Source organism: Pan paniscus, chromosome 19 (genome assembly GCF_029289425.2).
Source record: "Pan paniscus chromosome 19, NHGRI_mPanPan1-v2.0_pri, whole genome shotgun sequence".
In the NCBI taxonomy this organism is placed as follows: domain Eukaryota; kingdom Metazoa; phylum Chordata; class Mammalia; order Primates; family Hominidae; genus Pan; species Pan paniscus.
In genome coordinates this window covers 9,765,200-9,786,232 of record NC_073268.2, presented here as the reverse complement: position 1 = coordinate 9,786,232, position 21,033 = coordinate 9,765,200, and the positions used below count along the sequence as shown (strand labels likewise).

Here is a 21,033-nt window from a genome sequence, read left to right as displayed (position 1 = left end):
AATCGCTTGATCCTGGGACGCGGAGGTTGCAGTGAGCTGAGATCGCGCCATTGCACTCCAGCCTGGGTGACAAAGCGAGACTCAGTCTCAGAAAAAAAACCAAAAACTAGATACATACAGGTTTCAAACAATGTATATTGGTTTCGGTAAGTGTATTGACAAATTGACCAGTCCAGCAACTGAGTACAAATTTGGAAGGGCTATGTTACTATTAAGGCAGAGTTTTACTCTGTTGCCCAGGCTGGAGTGTAGTGGCATGATCTCAGCTCACTGCAACTTTTGCCTCCCAGGCTGAAGCGATCTTCCTTCCTAAGCCTCCTGATTAGCTGGGGTTATAGGCACGTGCCACTACGTCTGGCTCATTTTTGTATTTTTAATAGAGGTGAGGTTTTGCCACGTTGCCTAGGCTGGCCAGGAACTCCTGAGCTTAAGTGATTCGCCTACCTCGCATCCCAAAGTGTTGGAATTATAGGCGTGAGCCACCATGCCCAGCTGGAAGCATTATTATTAAAAGGTATGTCGATTCCACAGCTTCTAGGTCAGGAGACTAGCTGGCACCTTAGCACATTTCTAGTCACCTTCATTCATTGCTGCTTTCTCACTTCCTTCCTTGGCATAACTGCTTTATCTAGCTTATTATTCTCCTGACCTCTACTTTAAAACTCGATGCACCACAGTGGGTGGGGTTGGATGAAGTCATTACGTTCGCAGTTTGGTTTGGACATTGATCATGGATTCTGAGGCCTTGAGGAACCATTTTGGGATGAGTTTCTGGAGCAGAGTCAAATGAATGTGCAGATCTGGATATTCACAAGGTAACCACCAAAAAATTGTGCCTTATCATTGGTCTTATTTTTCAGTACTGACCCCTCAAAGTTTGTTTGATGACTCTAATCTTTACATTCTGGAAGCTTCCTGAAAAAGCTAACTTCTCAGAAGGCCTCCAAGAGGTCCTTTTTATTCTAGGTACCTTTCTGTCTCACCTGTCTCGGAATTGTTTTATTTTTGGCGTTGTTTACAAACACTGTCAGACTTTTAAAAATCCTTAGCTGGGCATGGTGGCACATGCCTGTGGTCCCAGTTACTTCAGAGGCTGAGGTGGGAGGATTGCTTGAGCCTGGGAGGTCAAGGCTGTGGTGAGCTATGACCATGCCACTCAACTCCAGCCTGGGCAACAGAGCAAGACCCCATCTCTTAAAAAAAATCGTTTAGGAAGCCACAGAATGAAAATAAATTGAGTTAATTTGTAAAAATGGAAGCAGAACACTTCCCTGCCCCTCTGCCTGCCCTGTCAATGGAGTTTCTCTGAATCAGGGTGTCTGCAGGCATTATCCCTCCCTAATTTTTACTTCTGGCTCAAAGTGCTCCTGAAGCTTCACGCCAGCAGAGGTGGGTTTCAAGGTGTGTGTCTGAATCAGCAGCCAAATCTCTCCTTGCTTTATTAAAAGTGATATAGCTATATTTCTCCCTCCTGACTGTTAACAGGAAAACTTCCTTCTAGATTGGCTAATGGGTATGCCTCTTAGGAAGCCTCTTTCATATCACTTCTCCTCCACAACCTTAAATAACTTTTGACACAGGACACCTCATATCTGCTGTATGGGATTCCATAGGGACTACCTGTCTTGTTTAATTAAAGACCTGCCATGCTTTTCTACTCTTCCTTTGCTTTTCCTCAAATACTGGGAGAGAGGCAAGCTTCCCAAAACGTCTGGCAAGCAGTGTAGAAGCAGAAACTCTGTCCTGCAAGATCTGCTTGTAACTCTTCCAAATGAGATGCTGGAATGGCAGGCCCTCGTTCTCCTGGGCCCCATTACTAAGGGACTCGTCCAGTGCCAGCATGCTATTCTGCTGGCAGCAGCTCTGTCCTGCCCAAGAGGGGATGTGTATTGAATAACTCTGGGCTCAGACAGTAACCTGTAAGTAACAAAAATATCAATCCAGAGACACAACTAAGGTGGAAATGGCCAAAGTGTGTTTTGACTGGCAACTTACTTATTTATTTATTTTCCAGGAAATCTATTGGAGTACCATTTCTAAAACTGCATGGGTATTTCCTGGAACAAGTGAAGCACCCATTTAGAAGTGTTTTCATTTTTTCTTGTAGAGAGTAGATGGTTTGCTGTCTTTCTTGCCAAGATGTATTGATAGAGCCCCTAGGACATTTCTTGGCCCTGGAGTCCTATATAAAGAAGAAGGGAAAGCCAGGCTGTCCTCTGGAGGGGGCCTAGCACTTCTGGAGATCATTGTCTCACCTGCGGAAGGCAGCAGCTGTGTGGTAATGCTGTACAGAGCTTTGGAATCAACCTGATGGAGGGCGAGAATTCTCTACTCAGCCACTTGCCAGCTGTGTGACCTTGATGACGAAAGTTTACTTACCGTCTCTGAGGTTGAGTTTCTTTGTTCATAAAGCAGGTTATCAGTGCCAATTCTCAGGGGTTTTCTGAGTGTTAGATAAAATACGCAAAACACCTTGTCCAAGGCTTTGTTACGTACTGGGTACTCATGTATGTCTACTTTTCTTTATCAAATTAGCCTCCAGTTATGAACTCTTAACAGTTCAAGTGAAGGGTCAGACTAATGTGTTTCTAAATGTCATTACTCTATTTTTTTTTTTTTCCTTTTTCAGACACAGTCTTGCTCTATCACCCAGGCTGGAAAGCAATGATATGTTCTTAGTTCACTGTAGCCTTGAACTTCCGGGCTCAAGTGATCTTCCTGCCTTAGCCTCCTAAATAGCTGAGACTATAGGCACCTGCCACCACTGCAGGCTAATTTTTTATTTTTTTCTGCTAGAGGTAGGGTCTCACTATGTTGCTCAGGCTGGTCTCAAACTCTTGGGCTCATGTGATCCTCTCCTCTTGGCTTCCCAAAGTGCTAGGATTACAGGTGTGAGTCTGTTTTTGACATTCGAATGATTAAGTAGTTTGTTCCTTTTTATTGTTGAATAGTCCTCACTGTGTGGATATACCACAATTTATTTATCCATTCACTTGTTGATGGATATTTGGTGTTTTCTCCTCCAGTTTTTAGCCTTCATGAGTAAAACTGCTATGAACATTCTTTGCGTGCATGTATGCTTTCATTTTTAGGGAGTAAATACCTGTGAGTGATATAGCTGGGTCGTTTGGTACTTAACTTTTTTTTTTCCTTTGAGATGGAGTCTCGCTCTGTTGCCCCAGCTGGAGTGCAGCGGCATGATCTCAGCTAACTACAACCTCCACCTTCTGGGTTCAAGCGATTCTCCTGCCTCAGCCTCCCAAGTAGCTGGGATTACAGGCACCTGCCACCATGCCCGGCTGATTTTTGTATTTTTAGTAGAGATGGGGTTTCACCATGTTTGCCAGGCTAGTCTCGAACTCCTGGCCTCAAGTGATCCACCCACCTTGGCCTCCCAAAGTGCTGAGATTACAGCCATGAGCCACCGCACCCAGCCTGGTGTTTAACTTTTTAAGATACTGCCAAAGTGGTTATATTATTTAACTTTTTTTTTTTTTTTTTTTTTGAACAAGTCTCACTTTGTCACCCAGGCTGGAGTGCAGTGGCGTGGTCTCGGCTCACTACAACCTCCACCTCCCAGGTTCAAGCTATTCTCCTGCTTTAGCCTCCCGCGTAGCTGACATTACAGTGCCTGCCACCACGCCCAATATTTTTTGTATTTTTAATAGAGATGGGGTTTCACCATGTTGATCAGGCCAGTCTCGAACTCCTGACCGCAAGCCATCCACCCACCTCAGCCTTCTAAAGTGCTGGGGTTACAGGTGTGAGTCACCGTGCCCAGTCTCATTTAACATTCTTAAAGCAGTGTGTGAGAATTTCAGTTACTTGACATCCTCTCCAATGCTTGTTATTGTTCATCCATCTGTTTTATTATTGCCATGCTGTTGGGTATGGAGTTGTATGTGTGATTTTGATCTGCATTTCCCTAATGATTAGTAATGTTGAGCATCTTTTCATGTACCTACTTGCCATCCTATATATCTTCTTTGCCCAATTTTTTGTTTATTTTGCTGAGTTGAAAGAGTTCTTTATATACCTCAGTTCTGAGTCCTTTGTCAGATGTATCTTTTACAATTATTTTCTCCCAGTGAGATAATTTTCTGTAGCTTTCCTTTTCATTTTGTCTTTTGAAAAGCAAACATGTTTGATTCTGATGAAATCACCTACTTTTTAGAAAATGTTTGATTTGTAATTACAGATACATTGGCAAAGGGGCTATTTATCAGAGTATTGCAGTTGATGCTGCCAATTAAAAAATAAATAATGGGCCGGGTGTGGTGGTTCACACCTGTAATCCCAGCACTTTGGGAGTTCAAGGCCGGAGGATCACTTGAGTTCAGGAATTTGAGACCAGGAGGTTGGGAGGCCGAGGTGGGAGGATTGCTTGAACCTGGAAAGTTGAGGCTACAGTGAGCTATGATTGCACCACTGCACTCCACCCTGGGCAACAGAGCGAGAGCCTGTCTCATTCATAAATAAATAAAATTAAATTAAATTGTGTGTATGTGTGTCTGTTTGTATATATCTAGGGCTAGGTGCAGTGGCTCATGCCTCTAATTCTTGCACTTTGGGAGGCTGAGACAGGAGGATCACTTGAGGCTAGGAGTTTGAGACCAGCTTGGTCAACAAAACAAGACCCTGTCTCTACAAAAAGTTTTTTTTTTTTTTTTTCTGTCGTGGGGTTGGGGGAAGGGGAGGGATAGCATTAGGAGATACACCCAATGTAAATGACGAGTTGATGGGTGCAGCACACCAACATGGCACATGTATACATATGTGACAAACCTGCACGTTGTGCACATGTACCCTGGAACTTAGAGTATAATAAAAAAAAAAGGAATACAGGGCTTAAATTCACGTTTTTAAAAAAGGTATATGCAGGTTGAATCCCTTTTAGTCTCCACTTTTCAGCAAAGTTTACCTAAAATAAAATTCATTTACTGCTGGCACTTAAAAAAAACAAAAAGTTTTTTTTGTCCAGGCACGGTGGCTCACTCCTGTAATCCCAACAGTTTGGGAGGTCGAGGTGGGTGGATCACTTGAGGTCAGGAGTTCAAGACCAGCCTAGCCAACATAGTGAAACCCATCTCTAATAAAAATACAAAAAGTAGCTGGGTGTGGTGGTGGGCACTTGTAATTCCAGCTACTCGGGAGGCTGAGGCAGGAGAATTGCTTGAACCCGGGAGGCAGAGGTTACAGTGAGCTAAGATTGTACCACTACACTCCAGCCTGGGTGACAGAGTGAGACTCCGTCTCAAAACAAACAAACAAACAAAAAAAACAAACCTTTGTTTTTTGAGACAGAATCGTGCTCTCTTACCCAAGCTGGAGTGCAGTGGCACAATCTCAGTTCACTGCAACCCCGCCTCCCGGGTTCAAGCGATTCTCCTGCCTCAGCCTCCCGAGTAGCTGGGACTACAGGCACACGCCACCACACCCGGCTAATTTTTGTATTTTTTGTAGAGATGGGGTTTCGCCACGGTGGCCCACAGGCTGGTCTCGAATTCCTGGCCTCAAGTGATCATCCGCCTCAGCCTCTCAAAGCGCTGGGATTACAGATGTGAGCTACTGTGCCTGGCCTACAAAAATATTTTTTTTTTAAATCAAAATTAAATCTTTTTTATTTTTATTTATTTATTTATTTTTATTTATTTTTATTTATTTATTTATTTTTTTGAGACAGGGTCTTGATCTGTCACCCAGGCTGGAGTGCAGTGACATAATCACTCCACAATACTGCAGCCTCAACCTCCTGGGTCTCACACTGTATTGCCTAGGCTGGTCTCGAATTCCTGGGCTCAAGTGATGCTCCCACCTCAGCCTCCCAAAGTGCTGGGATTATAAGCATGAGCCACCATGCCTGGCCAAAAATAAATACCTTAATATCCATCTGATTGATAATCCAAAGCAACACCGAAAATGCCTAAGTAGTTTCCTTTATGAAGAAAACAGTACTCAGACTCATGTTTGAAGCCGCTTTTTCCTCTGACTGCCCTTTCTTGAAGAATGTGCATACCATTGGTTTGAGGTGTGTACCTTATTTTTGAGAAGCAAGAACATTTTTTAACTGCTCGCTCAGTTTCTGCAATTCATTCGTCATCTTTCTTCACTTTCTCATCACCTTCACCTTGTGCTGCTTGCCGTGGAATTTACTGTTCCAGTGATTCACGGCCTTGACGATGACGTTCTCTTGCTATACTCCTTATTCTTTAGACAGAAGTTCTGTCTTCAGTGAACTTTTCCTTTTTTTTTTTTTTTTTTAAATTTTATTTTATTTTCCTTCTGGTTGCCCCTGACAGTTTCTTGTTTAAGCTGGTGAGGAGCCGCAACTGGGCATCTCCACCAGCTCGGGCCAGGCAGCAGAAGATGAGAACAAGGGGCTCCAGCATCTGGACAGGGTAATCAGCTACTGTTAATTGAGAAAGTATCCCCCAAGTGACTGAGTAACCCTTTTCTGTGTAAAACTTTCTGGAATGCTGTGTCAGATCTTCTTCGGTTTTATTTGGGTTTACTTTTTTTGTTGTGTTTACTTGTTTAAAGCTTTTTATTTTGAAATAATTATAGATTCACAGGAAGTTGTTTTAAAAATGTACAGAGAGGTCTTATGCACCCTTCACCCGTCCTTCCCCATTTTTCATGTCTTGCGTAGCTTTAGTATATATCAACATCGTGAAACTGACATTGGTATCCACTGACTTTAATCAGATTTCACAAGTTATCTTGCACTTGTGTGTGTGTGTGGGGGGGGGGGTTCTGTGCAATTTTATCACACATGTAGCTTCATGTAACTATTACTATAATCAAGATGCAGAACTTTCCCAACACTGAAAGCTCCTTCCTGCTCTATGCTTTAGAACCATCCCTACCGCCTTTCAGCCCCCAATACTAACCCCTGGCAACCACTAATCTGTTTTCCATCTCTATAAATATATTATTTCAAGAATATTATATAGATGGGATTGTACAGTATGTAACCTTTTGAAGCTGGCTTTTCACTAAGCATAATTTCCTGGAGTCTGTCCAACTCACTGCACGTATTGGTTGTTCATTCCTTTTTATTGCTGAGTAGTATTCCCTGTATTCCCTGGTACGGATATTCCACAGTTGTTTAACCATTCACCTGTGGAAAGACATTTGGGTTGTTTCTAGTTTGGGGCCATTATGAATAAAGCTGCTATGAACATTTATATACTGGTTTTTTTTCTAAACGTAAGTTTTCATTTCTTCAGGATAAAGCCCCAGAGTTCAATTGCTGGATCATATCATAAGTGCATTTTTAGTTTTAGAAGAAACTGCCAAACTATTTTCCAGAGCAGCTATACCATTTTACATTCCATCAGCAACGTACATGTGATCCGATTTCCCAGCATCCTTACCAATGTTTGGTGGTGGTACTGTTTTTTATTTTAGCCATTCTGATAGATATGTAATGAGATCTCATTGTAGTTTTATTTTCCATTTCCCTAATGGCTAATTATATTGAACATCTTTGCTTGTGCTTATTTTCTATTTGTATATCCTCTTTGATGAAATATCTGGTTTTTTTTTTTTTTTTTTTGCCCATTTTCTAAATGTATTGTTGTTTTCTTACTGTTAAGTTTTGAGAGGTTTTTTGTTTTTTGGGTTGTGTTTATTTTTATGTGTTGTTTTTTTGAGACAGGGTCTCTGTCACCCAGGCTGGAGTGCAGCGGCACTGTCACGGGTCACTGCAGCCTTGACCTCCCAGGCTCAAGTGATCCTCCCACTTCTGCCTCCCAAGTAGCTGGGACTGCAGGCAAATGTTACCACATCCAGCTAATTAAAATTTTTTTTTTTAGAGACACAGTCTTGCTATGTTGCCAGGGCTGGTCTCAGACTCCTGGGCTCAAGCAGTTCTCCCACCTTGGCCTCCCAGCGTGCTGGAATTATAGGCGTGAGCCACCGCGCCTGGCCAGGTTTTAAGAGTTTTATATGTAATCTGGTTACTGGTTCTTCGGCAGATATGTGGTTTACAAATAGATTTTCCTAGCCTATCATTTGCCTTTTCATCTTTTTACAGGGTCTTTTGCAGTGCAAAAGTTTTTAATTTTTATGAAATCCAGTATATCAGTTTTTCCTTTTATGGATTGTACTTTACTTTTGGCATTAAGTCTTAGAACTCTTAGTCCTAGGTCCTGAAGATTTTCTTCCATTTTTTTCTAAGAGTTTTATGGTCCTATGTTTTATACATAAGTCTTTGATCTATTATGAGATAATTTTTGTATAAGTGTGAAAGTTAGGTCAAGGTTTTGTTGCTTTGTTTTTTTGCATACAGATGTCTAATTGCTTCAGTACCATTTGTTGAAAAGATATTCCTCCTTTTAATTTTATTTTAGAAGAGGTGGGGTCTTGCTATGTTGTTTACGTTAGTCTCAAACTCCTGATCTCAAGCAGTCCTGCCTTGGTCCCCCAGATTGCTGAGATTATAGGCATGAACCACCATGCCCGGCCCCTTTCTTCATTAACTTAACATCAGGGAGAACGATTTCTCCCGCTTTATTCTTTTTCAGAATTGTTTGAAATGTTCTACATCCTTTGCTTTTCCAGATAAGCTTTAGAATAAGTTTGTCTTTATCTACGTGAAACGTTCCTGAGATTTTGATAGCTGTTGCGTTAAACCTATAGATCTATTGTCTACATAAAACCTTCGTAAGATTTTGATAGCAATTGCGTTAAACAATTAACTGGCATCTCTACAATGCTGAGTTGTTCAGTTCATGAACATGGTAACTCTCCCCAGTTTTTAGGTTGTCTTTTATTTTCTGGGTTTTGTTTTTTTGAGACAGAGTTTGTCACCCAGGCTGAAGCGCAATGACACATTCTCGGCTCACTGCAACCTCCGCCTCCTGGGTTCAAGCGATTCCCCTGCTCCTGCCTCAGCCTCCCGAGTAGCTGGGATTACAGGCACGCGCTGCCACGCCCAGCTAATTTTTGTATTTTTAGTAGAAACAGGGTTTCACCATGTTGGCCAGGCTGGTCTTGAACTCCTGATCTCAGGTGATCTGCCCGCTTCAGCTTCCTGAAGTGCTGGGTTTACAGGCGTGAGTCACCATGCCTGGCTTTGTCTTTGATTTTCATCAGCATTTTCAGATTTTTAGCATAGCGTTTCCCTACGTTCTGTTAGACTTATACCTGAATATTTCATTTTCTTTGTCACTATTGTAAACGATGGCATGTTTTTCATTTTGGCTTCCACACAGTCATCATCTCTGAGCTCTTTGTGCAGCACTGTGGTTGGAGTAGTCTGAGCTTTTCATGTTCATAGCAAAGGAGAGAGCAGTGGGAGTGTGACGCTTGAGTCACGGGCGTGTGAAAATCAGATATGCAAACAATGTGGGCATGAGAGCAGACAGAACTGGATTCAGATCCCAGCTCTGGCACTTTCTAGCCTTGTGTTATTGGGCAGGTCATTTAGTCTCTCTGAGCCTGTTTCCTCAAATGTCAAAAAGGAGAATAATACTCAGGCAATCCTTTTGTAAAGCTTTGAGATAATATATATAAATATTCTTTGCCTAACATAGGTCTCAAAATGTCTTAGTTATTATGTCTGGCCACAGTGGAATCATGTCATTCATGGTTAGATCCAAAGTGAGAGAGGCAAGTGTGCTTACTATTATGAGCAGCAAATGTTTCTTGAACCTCTCTATGGTGCTGATTTCCAAGGATGTGAAGTCTTGACATAGCTCTTGCCCTCAAGGGGCTTATAATTCTGTTGAGGAAACCTACTGTATGAATAACAATTCCAGGACAAGGTATTGCTTGTTAAGTTCCAAATAGGTGGGCAGACAGTGTGAGTGCATCAAAGAACCTTCTCTGGGTTTTGTTTGCCCTTTTGTACCCTGTCCATTGAGGTGGCTTCTGGATGTTGTTGATGAGAGAATGTGTGGAGGTGGGAGAGGGTGTGTACAGATTTAGGGGAAGGGTGTCATGTGGGAATATGTAATTAATTTTTATACTTTCCCCAGTAAACCATCGACCCTTTTTATGATGTCATGAGGGATTCCTTAATTTTGCAGCTGCTTCCTGATTACGTCAGAGAGGAGCCTGTCACCCCACAGCCTGGAGCTGTACTCATACAAGAATTGGAAACAAATGAAGTGCCGAATATCTAATGGCTTCCACAGGGAGCGCCAGTTCAGACTTCCCAGGCCTCCTCTTGCTAGGTCTTCCTCAAGTATTTCTGACCCCCTGAAGTGTCTTTGTTCTGGAAAGACAGGACTTGGCCCAGAGCCAAGAGGGAGGGAGCCTGGGGACTCCTTGACACATACCTCTCTCCCTCCAGGTGTTTTGCAGTCCTGAGTTTCTTCCCCCTTACTTGGATCTTGTTTGGTGAGTTGTTACTCTTCTTGAGTTTTCAGGATCCTCTGGAACCTGCCGAGAATACACGTGAGAGTCTTTGACCTGCTCCAGCAGTCTTCACCCCTACATACCCCCTCAACAGCATTATCTCCAGCCTCTTTTGATGTTTCTTTCTTGTTTTTTTGTTTTGTTTTGTTTTCTTTTCTTTTGGTAGAGACAGGGTCTTACTCTGTTGCTCAGGCTGGTCTTGAACTACTGGGCTCTCAAGCAGTCCTCCCGCCTCAGCATCCCAAAGTGCTGGGATTACAGGCGTAAGCCACCATTCCTGGCCTCTTTTGATTTTCTTTCTGCGGTAATTTTCATATCTGTGCACTGCTTTTCATTCCCTCTTCTACCTCTATTGTAAGAAGATGTTACCCTTACTTGGCATTATAAACTTTATGAGTGCTTTACATGTAATTTCGCTTGCTTCAAACAAGTTCATGCTCTCTTAGCTTCCCAACTGGTCTCCCTCATTGTTACCTTTTTCCAGCTACCCTAATTAGTCCTAAATGCTTTAGCTAGATTAATCTTTATAAAATATTCACTCATTGCTTCATCCAAGAACCTTGAGTGAGTGCTCCCTCACTGTTGAGTCAAGTTCATGTTCCCTGTTCTGGCATTGCAGGCCCTATACTTTGTGGTTCCAGGTAGAGCACAGCACACACAGTACTTGCGTGCCTCAAGTAGTACATGTGGTCCCCCCTGCATCCACCAACTCCATCATTGTTCACCTCTTCCAGCCCACCTTAGAAATGGTCTCTTCTGGCCGAGCATGGTGGCTCATGCCTGTAATCCCAGCACTTTGGGAGACCGAGGCAGGTGGATCACTTGAGTCCGAGAGTTCGAGACCAGCCTGACCAACATGGTGAAACTGTGCGTGCCTCTAATCCCAGCTACTTGGGAGGCTGAGGCGGGAGAATCGCTTGAACCCAGGAGGCAGAGGTTGCATTGAGCCACAGTTGTACCACTGCACCACTCCAGTCTGGACGACAGAGTGAGAATCTGTCTCAAAAATAAAGGTCTCTTCCATGAAACCTTCTCTGTTACATGCTAGCTGAAATGGTTTCCTCTCCCTCTGGTGACAGAAACATCTTACTTCCATCTTCCTTATGATATGTAGTACATTGTCTTGAATTATAGTTACTTGAGTATGTATGTATTCTTCCTGTCTTCCTTATTAGATTATCTTCTTCTCCCAGACAGGATCCTACTTTCCTTTATATCCTCCACAATTGGGCACTCAAGTGTTTTCGGAATTAATGGGAGAAGTCATTTTGTTAGAAGATTGGGATTTCCTTTGCCCCCATATTTCCCTACTTTCAGAAGAGCTTTAGAAGAAAATCCAAAGGGAACACTGACAGTGAGGGCTCCTAGGGAGGAAATTACCTTCCACCTTCTTCTGTCTTGTCTTGGTGCATTAGGCCGTTCTTGCATTGCTATAGACAAATACCTAAGACTGTATAATTTATAAAGTAAAGAGGTTTCATTGACTTACGGTTCTGCAGGTTGTACAGGAAGCATTTCGGCTTCTAGGGAGGCCTAAGGAAGGCTACAATCATGGCAGAAGGCGAAAGGGGAGCAGGCACTTTACATGGCGAAAGCAGGAGCAAAGAGTGGGGCAGTCCCACCTAGTTTTCAAGGACCAGATCTTGCAAGAATTCAGCCACTACCACAGAGACAGCACCCAAGCCCTGAGGGATCCACCCTACCATCCAGACACCTCCCACCAGGCCCCATCTCCAGCAGTGGGGATTACAATTCGACGTGAGATTTGGGTGGGGACAAATATTCCACCATGTCACTTGGCTGTATCAGTTTAGGGAAATGTTATGACTTGCTTTACACTCAGTCAGCCTCTGTTTTGCCATTGTGCATGAATAATTTGCTTGGGTGTATTAGTGCCTGATTCTGCTGACTCATTCGTTCTGCTCCTCAGGGAATAAAATGATGAAAAGATATCTCTGCTTTTGCTCTGAGATTTTGTTTTTGTCTCGTTCCTATACAGCGACTGCTTCCTCTACCTCCTCTTCAGCTAGCAGCTGCCACGGGGAACTCTGTGGCTCAAGCAGCAGCAGTTGAAAGATGCTCTCACTGCCCACTTCCTGTAGACAAGGAGGTTTTGGTGGGCTGCTTAGGAACTGTGCCAGCCTTGTGTCTGACTGGTAACTGACTCATGAGAAAAGCAGCCTCATGTCGGAAAGATAAGGGCCAACAAATTGCCTCCAGGTGCTGGTAGTTTGGAGGTGACTGACCATTCATTTCCTTTCTTTGGGAGGAGACAGTGGGGAGGGAATTGGTGAATAAGTGGTCTTGCCTGCGTTTTTCTCCAGCTCTTAGTGAAGCAGCCAGGCAGATAGTTGGTTCTCTGGGCTGGAATGGCTCGTGGACCCCAGTGCCCTCAGAATCCCCTCTGTTGCTATCAGAGCATCAGACTTACGTGTCATCCATCCTGTGTCTTCTCTTCATTACTCTTCTTATGCTCTTGCCAGGAAACTGGCTGTGTGCACCAAGGGAACTCTGATAGTTCCATCGCTGCCAGATTTTTCTGTGACCAACCAAACTCCATCCCACTGGTACTGGTTTCCTTCAAATCTCTCCCTGATGGCAACACTGGAATTGATCAGAAGCAGTGGTTCTGAACCACCATCCCTTGGCTCGGCTTAGAGGGCCCAGGCAGGTGGGCCTGCCTCCCATCCCCTGCTCTTCCCTCTCCGCCCCTCCTGCCTCACTCCCATTTCCTGCAGGAGGATGCTTTGCCATCCTGGAGCTGTCAGGCACAGCTTTGCTTTGGCAGCACCGTCGCACACATACTGGTGGGAGAGGGGACGTGTTTATCACTTTTCCTGGAGATTATCTGTTTAAGCACTTCTCTGACAGTTACAATAACAAGGGCAGTGTGTTGTGTTTCCCAGCAGAAGGACACTTGCTGTTGAAAGATGTATAGCACTAATTAGAAATACATAACATCCGGCCACATGGCAGCCTTCTCCCGGCCGCTCCATTTCCTGATTTCATGCAACTTTGACGACAGTTGGTTTATGTTTTCCATGAATATATTCTCAGAAAAACGAGAAAGTCTCCCTGTTACATAGGAGCAAGAAGAATATTTCTGTCCGAGCCGGTATTTGGCCATAGGAATAATAGGAGCTGTGGTCACCTGCCCACATGTGGGAAGGAGCAGAACCAAGTTCAGACCTCAGGTGACTTTCTTATTAAGAAATATTTCCGTCTGACTTCCCTAGCCAAAACCCTTACCCGAAACCCTTAAGCAAGTCTCTGCTTTTGGAAAGAAGGGGAAAGGCTGTTTCACAGTGTTAATGAGTTCCTCAGCTCCTGTCATGCTCCTGCTACCTGACACAAAGCCAGAGGAACCCAGGCGAATACCAAGGCAAACAATGCCTTTTCCTCCCCCACCCCACATCACTTGTTGGCTTGGCCCAGCCCAACACTAGGGATATATATGGGCATTCATCAGACTAGGGCCAGTTTCCTAGATCTAACCCCAAAGTGGGTGGACTCTGGGAATCTAGATGCTGTTTTCCTACCCACTTGTGTAACGGTGAATGCTTTCAGGGAGTAGCGTCTTACGGTTTCTAGCCTGTGGAAGCCTACGTGAGGCCAAGAGCAGCCCATGAAGATGCTGTGCACTTAGTGCATGTCTCACTTGAGGCACTGGATCCAAGTTGCCGTGGATACTTGGATAAATAACAATTTTCTTTACCCTATTGAAAGGTCCTACGGTTGCAGAGACCATGTTTTATTTGTAACTGTGTGCTCCATCATACCTAGTACAGAGTCTGGAACATTCTACATGCTCAGTATGTGCTTGAGGTACTACTGAGCCATGGAGGACAGGCCTTCCAGGAGGTGCTCTAGGTAACATGGCCAGTCAGAGGCCTGACCAACACTCAGACATGCTGACCCCCTTGATCGTTTGTAAAATCTCCACCTGCTTGATTACAGCAGAACAGTTACTGCTTAATACTCCGCATCAGATGGACCAGACACATAAGCAGGCAGTGTTATTTCAAGCCTTTCTTCAGGAGGGGGTTAGGGGATGGGGAGTTGAGGTGACATAACCGTCACCAAGGACAGAGCAGTCATGAAGCTGCCTTCTAGCTGCTGCCCTGGGAGGTGGCTAAGCACTTTCAGATCTACACCAAAGAGACTCCAGCTGTTGCTACCTTGCCTGGTCTCCAGACCTTATTGCAGGAGCCTTTAGAAAAGGAGCCAACCTGGAGTCCATGAAGACCGCAGATCCCATTGTTGTTAAGCAGCCATTCTCCCTCTGAGCCCTAGCCCCCCACTCCACAAAGACTGCAGATCCCATTGTTGTTAAGCAGCCATTCTCCCTCTGAGCCCTAGCTCCCACCTTGAACTCTGAGAGACGGTCTAGCTTGTGATTGCCATTTGTCATAAATACAGAACTAGGCTTGGTGAAAGAAACCTCCCCTGTCTTATCCCTGTCCAGGGTCATGAGAGTGTCTTAGTGTAGCCTGTGCTTCACAAAATGCCAGTCTCTTGGAGCCAGGACACCCCCCTCCATCCCTTCTAGCCTTCTGAGTGCAGGTAACTTCTGCTTAGTTGATGAGGAGGCACTAATGTTTACTCAGAGTATCAGCTACCAGGATGTGGCCTCCACTTGTCCTCTCCCAACTCCCTCTTTTCTGGACTTACTCCCTTCTTCCCGGCTCTGTTGCTAGTTAGAGGCAGGATGTTGTCCGGGCGTGGCAATGGCCTGGACTGAGCTGGGCGGTACTGACAGTGCTGCTGCCTATGGGGAGGGTGAAGGGGAGAAGTTGGTAACTTTTCTTGACAACTTACGTATCTCCCCCTTTCCTGCTTTCCATCCTGCCCTCTTCTTGGCTCTTGCATGCTTGTTTTCTTTGTAACAGAGGTTTAGGGCCTTAACAGGACAGGAGTGAGACTGGTCTATTCTAATCACATGGATTGTTACCACTTCCTTAACTGCCTGCCACAGTTGAGCTGGAAAGTCAGAGGGTGACATCTGGGACCAGTGGGCATCTGGAAGGTTGGTGGGAAAGCCACAATCAAAGAATTACTACCCTGGATGCTATTCGTTTGTTGGGCCCTTCTGAGCAGCAGCCTGCTCCTTCTTACACCCAGTACTTTCAGAAGTGGGTTGGGGCTGGCTTTGTGTACTCCAATCATACTTGCTCCTGGGGCAAAGATGGTAAGGAATCACTGTGGTTGGGTATTGTCTCCTGGAGTAACAACTTCAATGGGGCCCCATTGACAAGATGGTGAGCTGATGAGAGGGCTCCCCTTGGCTACTGAGGTTAAAATACAGGCAGGGACAGAGATCAGACGTTCAGCTGATTATCCTTTTAACACTTGGAGATTCTGAGAGTTCTCCTGTATTAGAGAGGGAATTAACACATTAGCTGCTGCCAGAGCTGGTGAGCCTGGCCCCTGATTCTGTCTCCTGTGGGTATGTGGTGTCTCCTCCTCGGAGGCTGTGTGGTGGACTGCTGCCTTCTGTGTGTCACCAGCTCCTCTCGAGTTCAGATGACGTGGCTTTCAGGGAAGGCCAGTGATGAAGAGTAGGTACAGGCAGGCTTTTGGGAGTATGCCACATAGCTCCCACCAAATAATAATTCTGCCCACCAAAAAGATGGCTCCTTTCAGTGACCTGGAGCCAGAAGGAAGTTAGTTAGCCAGGCTGAAAAAGTGACGGGAAGAGGGTACTGGGATTGGGAGCCAGGTTTATTTTTTAGCGCTAGGGGAAGGAATTTGTGAAAACAAAAGCCAACACTGATTAAGTGCTTATTATGTGCCAAGCACTGTTCTGCATAAAATTAACTCATTCCATGAAAGTAGGTTATTTGTGTCATGTGTGTTTTCTTAGGAGGAGGGACATGGAGGAAGTAAGGATGGGACTAAAGGTTGGTGATTCAAGAAGATCATTTTTAGACGAGATCGGGCGCGTTCAGGGTGGTATGGCAGTAGACAGAAGATCATTTTTAAATGTGTATTTTTCCAATCTTAATTGATGACTGTGCTCCTGTTAGTTATACACTAGAGAGACTGAGTTAATTAAATCTGAGTTCTTGTTACGATGGCTTTACATTATCAGTAGGCAGCTAAAGGCAGAGACCATGCAGCTCCAGCTCAGACTGCCCTTCTTGAGGTAACCGTTCCTGGGAAAGTGATGTAGAATTGACAGAGGTGACCCTTATCATATTATCAAACACATATCCATATGCCAGACCTCGTGGTAAGTGCTTCACGTGCATTTTCTACTTGGCCTTATGACCACTCTGAGAGAGGGAATATCACTAGCCCTAGTCTTCAGTGAGGAAAAGGAAGCTCGGTAACGTGGCCAGTGATGTGCATCTTGTCCGCCTGGGGCGCTGAGAGTTTCATTTGCCTCTCCGCAGACTGCTTCTCGGAGGAGTGCCGCTCTGTGATCCAGGAACAAGCCGCAGCTCTGGGCTTGGCCATGTTTTCTCTACTGGTCCGCCGCTGCACCTGCTTACTTAAGGAGTCCGCCAAAGGTAAGCAGGAGGAGTCCCCAGCCTGGTGGGCTTTCCAGTTGCCTGGCCTTGTCCAGACCTCACAGTGCAATGCTGCTTTCTTGGTGTCTTCTCCCTGTAGTCTCCATTCTTCCTCTTACCTACATGCCCCTCTTCCTTTTGCCTGCCTAACTAGTCCCATTTCCTTTTACAGTCTGATTGCCTCTAAGGCCCTCTTCTCCTTTTTGTAGAACCCTTTCCTCTCTCTTTTCTCCTTTAGTAGTTAGGATTTTCACTGTACCTATGAGCTGCTGCATGTTCTGCATCTTCAGGAAACCAGAAAAGTTAGTTTCCATAATCGACGTTGTGTTTTCCCCTTTATCTCTTTGTTTCTCTTTGTGTGGTACCTGGTGAGTTCTGTAACCGCTGTGGACCAGCCATCATGGGAGACTCACTGGACCAGATAGAGCAGGTGCTATTTTTAGCCCTTAGGTTGAGACAGTATCCCATATCCTTTAAGGCTGCCCTTAGAAGTCTAAGCCAGATTGTTGTAGCAGTAGAAGGTAGGGCTGAAGGTTACACCTTTCTTTTCAGCTCCTAGATCAATATTAGTGACTTAATGAGACCCCACTGTCACCCCATGCCGCACCAGCTTTGTGAATGCCTCCAGCTTCGGAGGCTGCCTTTTTTTTTTTTAGGGACAGAAGGGCAACTTTTTATTTTGAAGTAACTTCATATTTACAGAACAGTAGCCAGAATAGTGCAGAGAACTCTTACATACACTTCACCCGGATTCCCCAGTTAACATTTTACCATATGGGCTTACGTTCGTCTTTCCATACACACATACTTAAGGTTATTATTTTTCTTCTGAACCATTTGATTTTTAAGTTACAGAGTTGCGGGCCCTTTACCCCCAAATACTTGACTCTATATTCCTAATAATAAGGATATTCTCTTAATAACAGTTATCAAAATCGGAAGTCAACATTGATAAAATACTATTATTGCATTCACAGACCTTACTTAGTTTGTGCCAGTTGCCCTAATTTCTTTATAGCAAGGGGAAAAAAAAGTTGTTTTCTGCTCTGGGATCCAGTGCAGGAGCACACGTTGCATTTAGATATCATCGTGTCTCTTTAGTGTCCTTTAATTTGGGATGGTTTTTCTGTCTTTCTTTGTCCTACATGTCCTTGTCATTTTTGAAGAATATGAAGCATTTGCACAGTGTCCCACAGTTTGGGTTTCTCTGGTGTTTCCTTATGATTAAATTCAGGTCATGCAGTTTTGGCAAGAACTCTGGTGCCATCTTGGTACTGTGCTGAAGGAAGGCTGGAAGGGTGGGCTAGAGGCCAGAGTAGAGGCTTCAGCCAAGCCACAGGTGAAGCAGAAGCAGTTGTGTCCAGGGGCAGACCCAGTACACTGGTTCTCTCTTTGTCCTACTTTTCAGAATCCTCTTAGGTGCTGGCGCTTGTCCTCGCTTCTGGGCCCATCTTTCCTGTGGACTTGGTCTCCCTTCCCTAAGAGCTTGCTGCCGTCCCAGCGCCCCAGGCCTCACTCGGGGGCTACAGCAGACATAGGCCCAGTTCTCACCCTTTGCCTCTGCAGCTCAGCTGTCCTCTCCTGAGGACCAGGATGACCAAGACGACATCAAGGTGTCTTCCTTTGTCCCGGACCTGAAGGAGCTGCTCCCCAGTGTCAAAGTCTGGTCAGATTGGATGCTCGGCTACCCGGACACCTGGAATCCTCCTCCCACATCCCTGGATCTGCCCTCGCAGTGAGTTGACCTGCCCATTGCTTCAGCACCACTGGCTTGGGCCTGCCCGTGTTCCTACAGCTCCCCTCTTCATCCTGCTCTGTTTCTTTCTGCCCACAGCCTGCCTGCTTCTCTATTTCTTCTTTATTTGAACTTTTTTTGAATACCTTCCCTATCCTCTGATGTTTTAGGTTATTTTTTCCTGTTCTCCAGGCCTCTTCCCTCTCCTCTCACACTCTCTTTTTCCTCTCACTCTCCATTTTGTTATTTGTTCTTGCTCTCGTTCCCTCATCCTCACTCCATATTGTGCATACTCACCATCTCTGCAGCTGCCTCTGGAGTCTGGATTTGTGTGGATATGTGTGTGTGAGACTTTGTTTCTTCTCTTATTAGTTTTTCTGTGCATCTTGCTTTTTTTTTTTTTTTTTTTTTTTTGAGACAGGGTATCACTTTGTCACCCAGGCTGGAGTGCAGTGGCATGATCTCAGCTCACCCAGGCTGGAGTGCAGTGGCGCGATCTCACTGCAACTTCCACCTCCCAGCTCATGTGATCCTCCTGCCTCGGCCTCCTGAGTAGCTGGGACCACAGGTGCACACCACCACGCCTGGCTCATTTTTTGTATTTTTCGGTAGAGACGGGGTTTCGCCATGTTGCCCAGGCTGGTCTTAAACTCTTGAGCTCAGGAGATCCACCTGCCTCAGCCTCCCAAAGTGCTGGGATGACAGGCATGACCCACCGTGCCCGGCCTTCTCTGCATCTTTAAGGCTCTCTCACTGCTGCTTGTGCTGTCTTCTGCAGTTTGTCTCCTGGCATGGCAGCGTGTGGGGAGGCTGAATGCACGCACATCTCTCTTCCATTCGCTCATGCCCTGTCTTCTCACTATGCCCCTCCCCTCGCCCCCTGTCTTCTCACCATGCCCCTGCCCTCGCCCCCTGTCTTCTCACCATGCCCCTGCCCTCGCCCCCTGTCTTCTCACCATGCCCCTGCCCTCATCCCCGTCTTTTCACCACGCCCCTGCCCTCATCCCCTGTCTTCTCACCATGCCCCTGCCCTCATCCCCTGTCTTCTCACCATGCCCCTGCCCTCGTCCCGTCTTCTCACCATGCCCCTGCCCTCATCCCATCTTCTCACCACGCCCCTGCCCTCATCCCCTGTCTTCTCACCATGCCCCTGCCCTCGTCCCGTCTTCTCACCATGCCCCTGCCCTCATCCCCGTCTTTTCACCACGCCCCTGCCCTCATCCCCTGTCTTCTCACCATGCCCCTGCCCTCGTCCCGTCTTCTCACCACGCCCCTGCCCTCGTCCCGTCTTCTCACCATGCCCCTGCCCTCATCCCCGTCTTTTCACCACGCCCCTGCCCTCATCCCCTGTCTTCTCACCATGCCCCTGCCCTCGTCCCGTCTTCTCACCATGCCCCTGCCCTCATCCCCTGTCTTCTCATCATGCCCCTGCCCTCATCCCTGTCTTGTCACCATGTCCCTGTCCTCATCCCCTGTCTTCTCACCATGCGCCTGCCCTCGCCCCCTGTCTCTGTGTGTCAGTCTGGCATCTCTCAGAGCATTTGTGTATAGCAGAGAGCATTTGTGTATTGGGGGCGGGGGCAGGTGTTGGAGTCTGTGTGTCTGTCTGGGTGTATTTACATAGATCAGTTTATGTGTTTGTATACCTTTTTCTTTTTCTTTTTTTTAATTGTGGAGATAGATGTAACATTTGCCATCTTAACTATTTCTAAGTTCGGTGACATAAATTACATTTACAGAGTGTTGTGGAACCCCATATGGTTACTTCTTTTATCTTTGTCTGTATCTGTGTCTGGGTTGTGTCCGACTCTGTGCTTGTCTAGGTCCATTTGTCTGTGTGTCTGTAAGTCTGTGTGTGTCTTAGTGTCTGTGTCTGAGCGCAAAGTTCTGTGTGTCTGCCTCTGGGCGCTTGTCTAGGGGTCTTTCCGTGTGCCTGGTCCATGTCTGTCTGTGTTTACTTGTCCATGTGCATCCATCCAACTGTGGCCACGTGTGTTGTTATCTGTATGTGTTCATGTGGGATGTCCGTATCTATGTCTGTATTTGTGTCCATACCTGTTTGTGTCTGTATATCCTTGAGTATATATATCTCTGTATGGGATTCATGTGTCCCCAAGTAGGTTTCTTTCAGTGTATGTCTGTGTTTCCATGTCTCTGTGTCCACATCTATAGCTGTCTTTTTTTTTTTTTTGAGATGGAGTCCGGCTCTGTCTCCCAGGCTGGAGTGCAGTGGCATAATCTTGGCTCACTGCAACCTCTGTCTCCTGAGTTCAAGCTATTCTCCTACCTCAGCCTCCCGAGTAGCTGGGATTACAGGCACCTGCCACCACACCCGGCTAATTTTTGTATTTTTAATAGAGACGGGGTTTTACCACGTGGGCCAGGCTGGTCTCAAACTCCTGACCTCAGGCAATCCACCCG

At 45.6% G+C, this 21,033-nt stretch overlaps 1 protein-coding gene across 1 annotated transcript in view; it reads left to right on the top strand.

The window, feature by feature from the left end:
* Positions 1-21,033, top strand: part of SMG6 (SMG6 nonsense mediated mRNA decay factor) — a 244,113-nt gene that overhangs the window by 98,089 nt on the left and 124,991 nt on the right. Inside the window, exons 11-12 of the mRNA XM_003816861.6 lie at positions 16,761-16,877; positions 18,444-18,612. Coding sequence (XP_003816909.3) covers positions 16,761-16,877; positions 18,444-18,612 — 286 coding nt within the window. The remainder of the gene's footprint in view (positions 1-16,760; positions 16,878-18,443; positions 18,613-21,033) is intronic.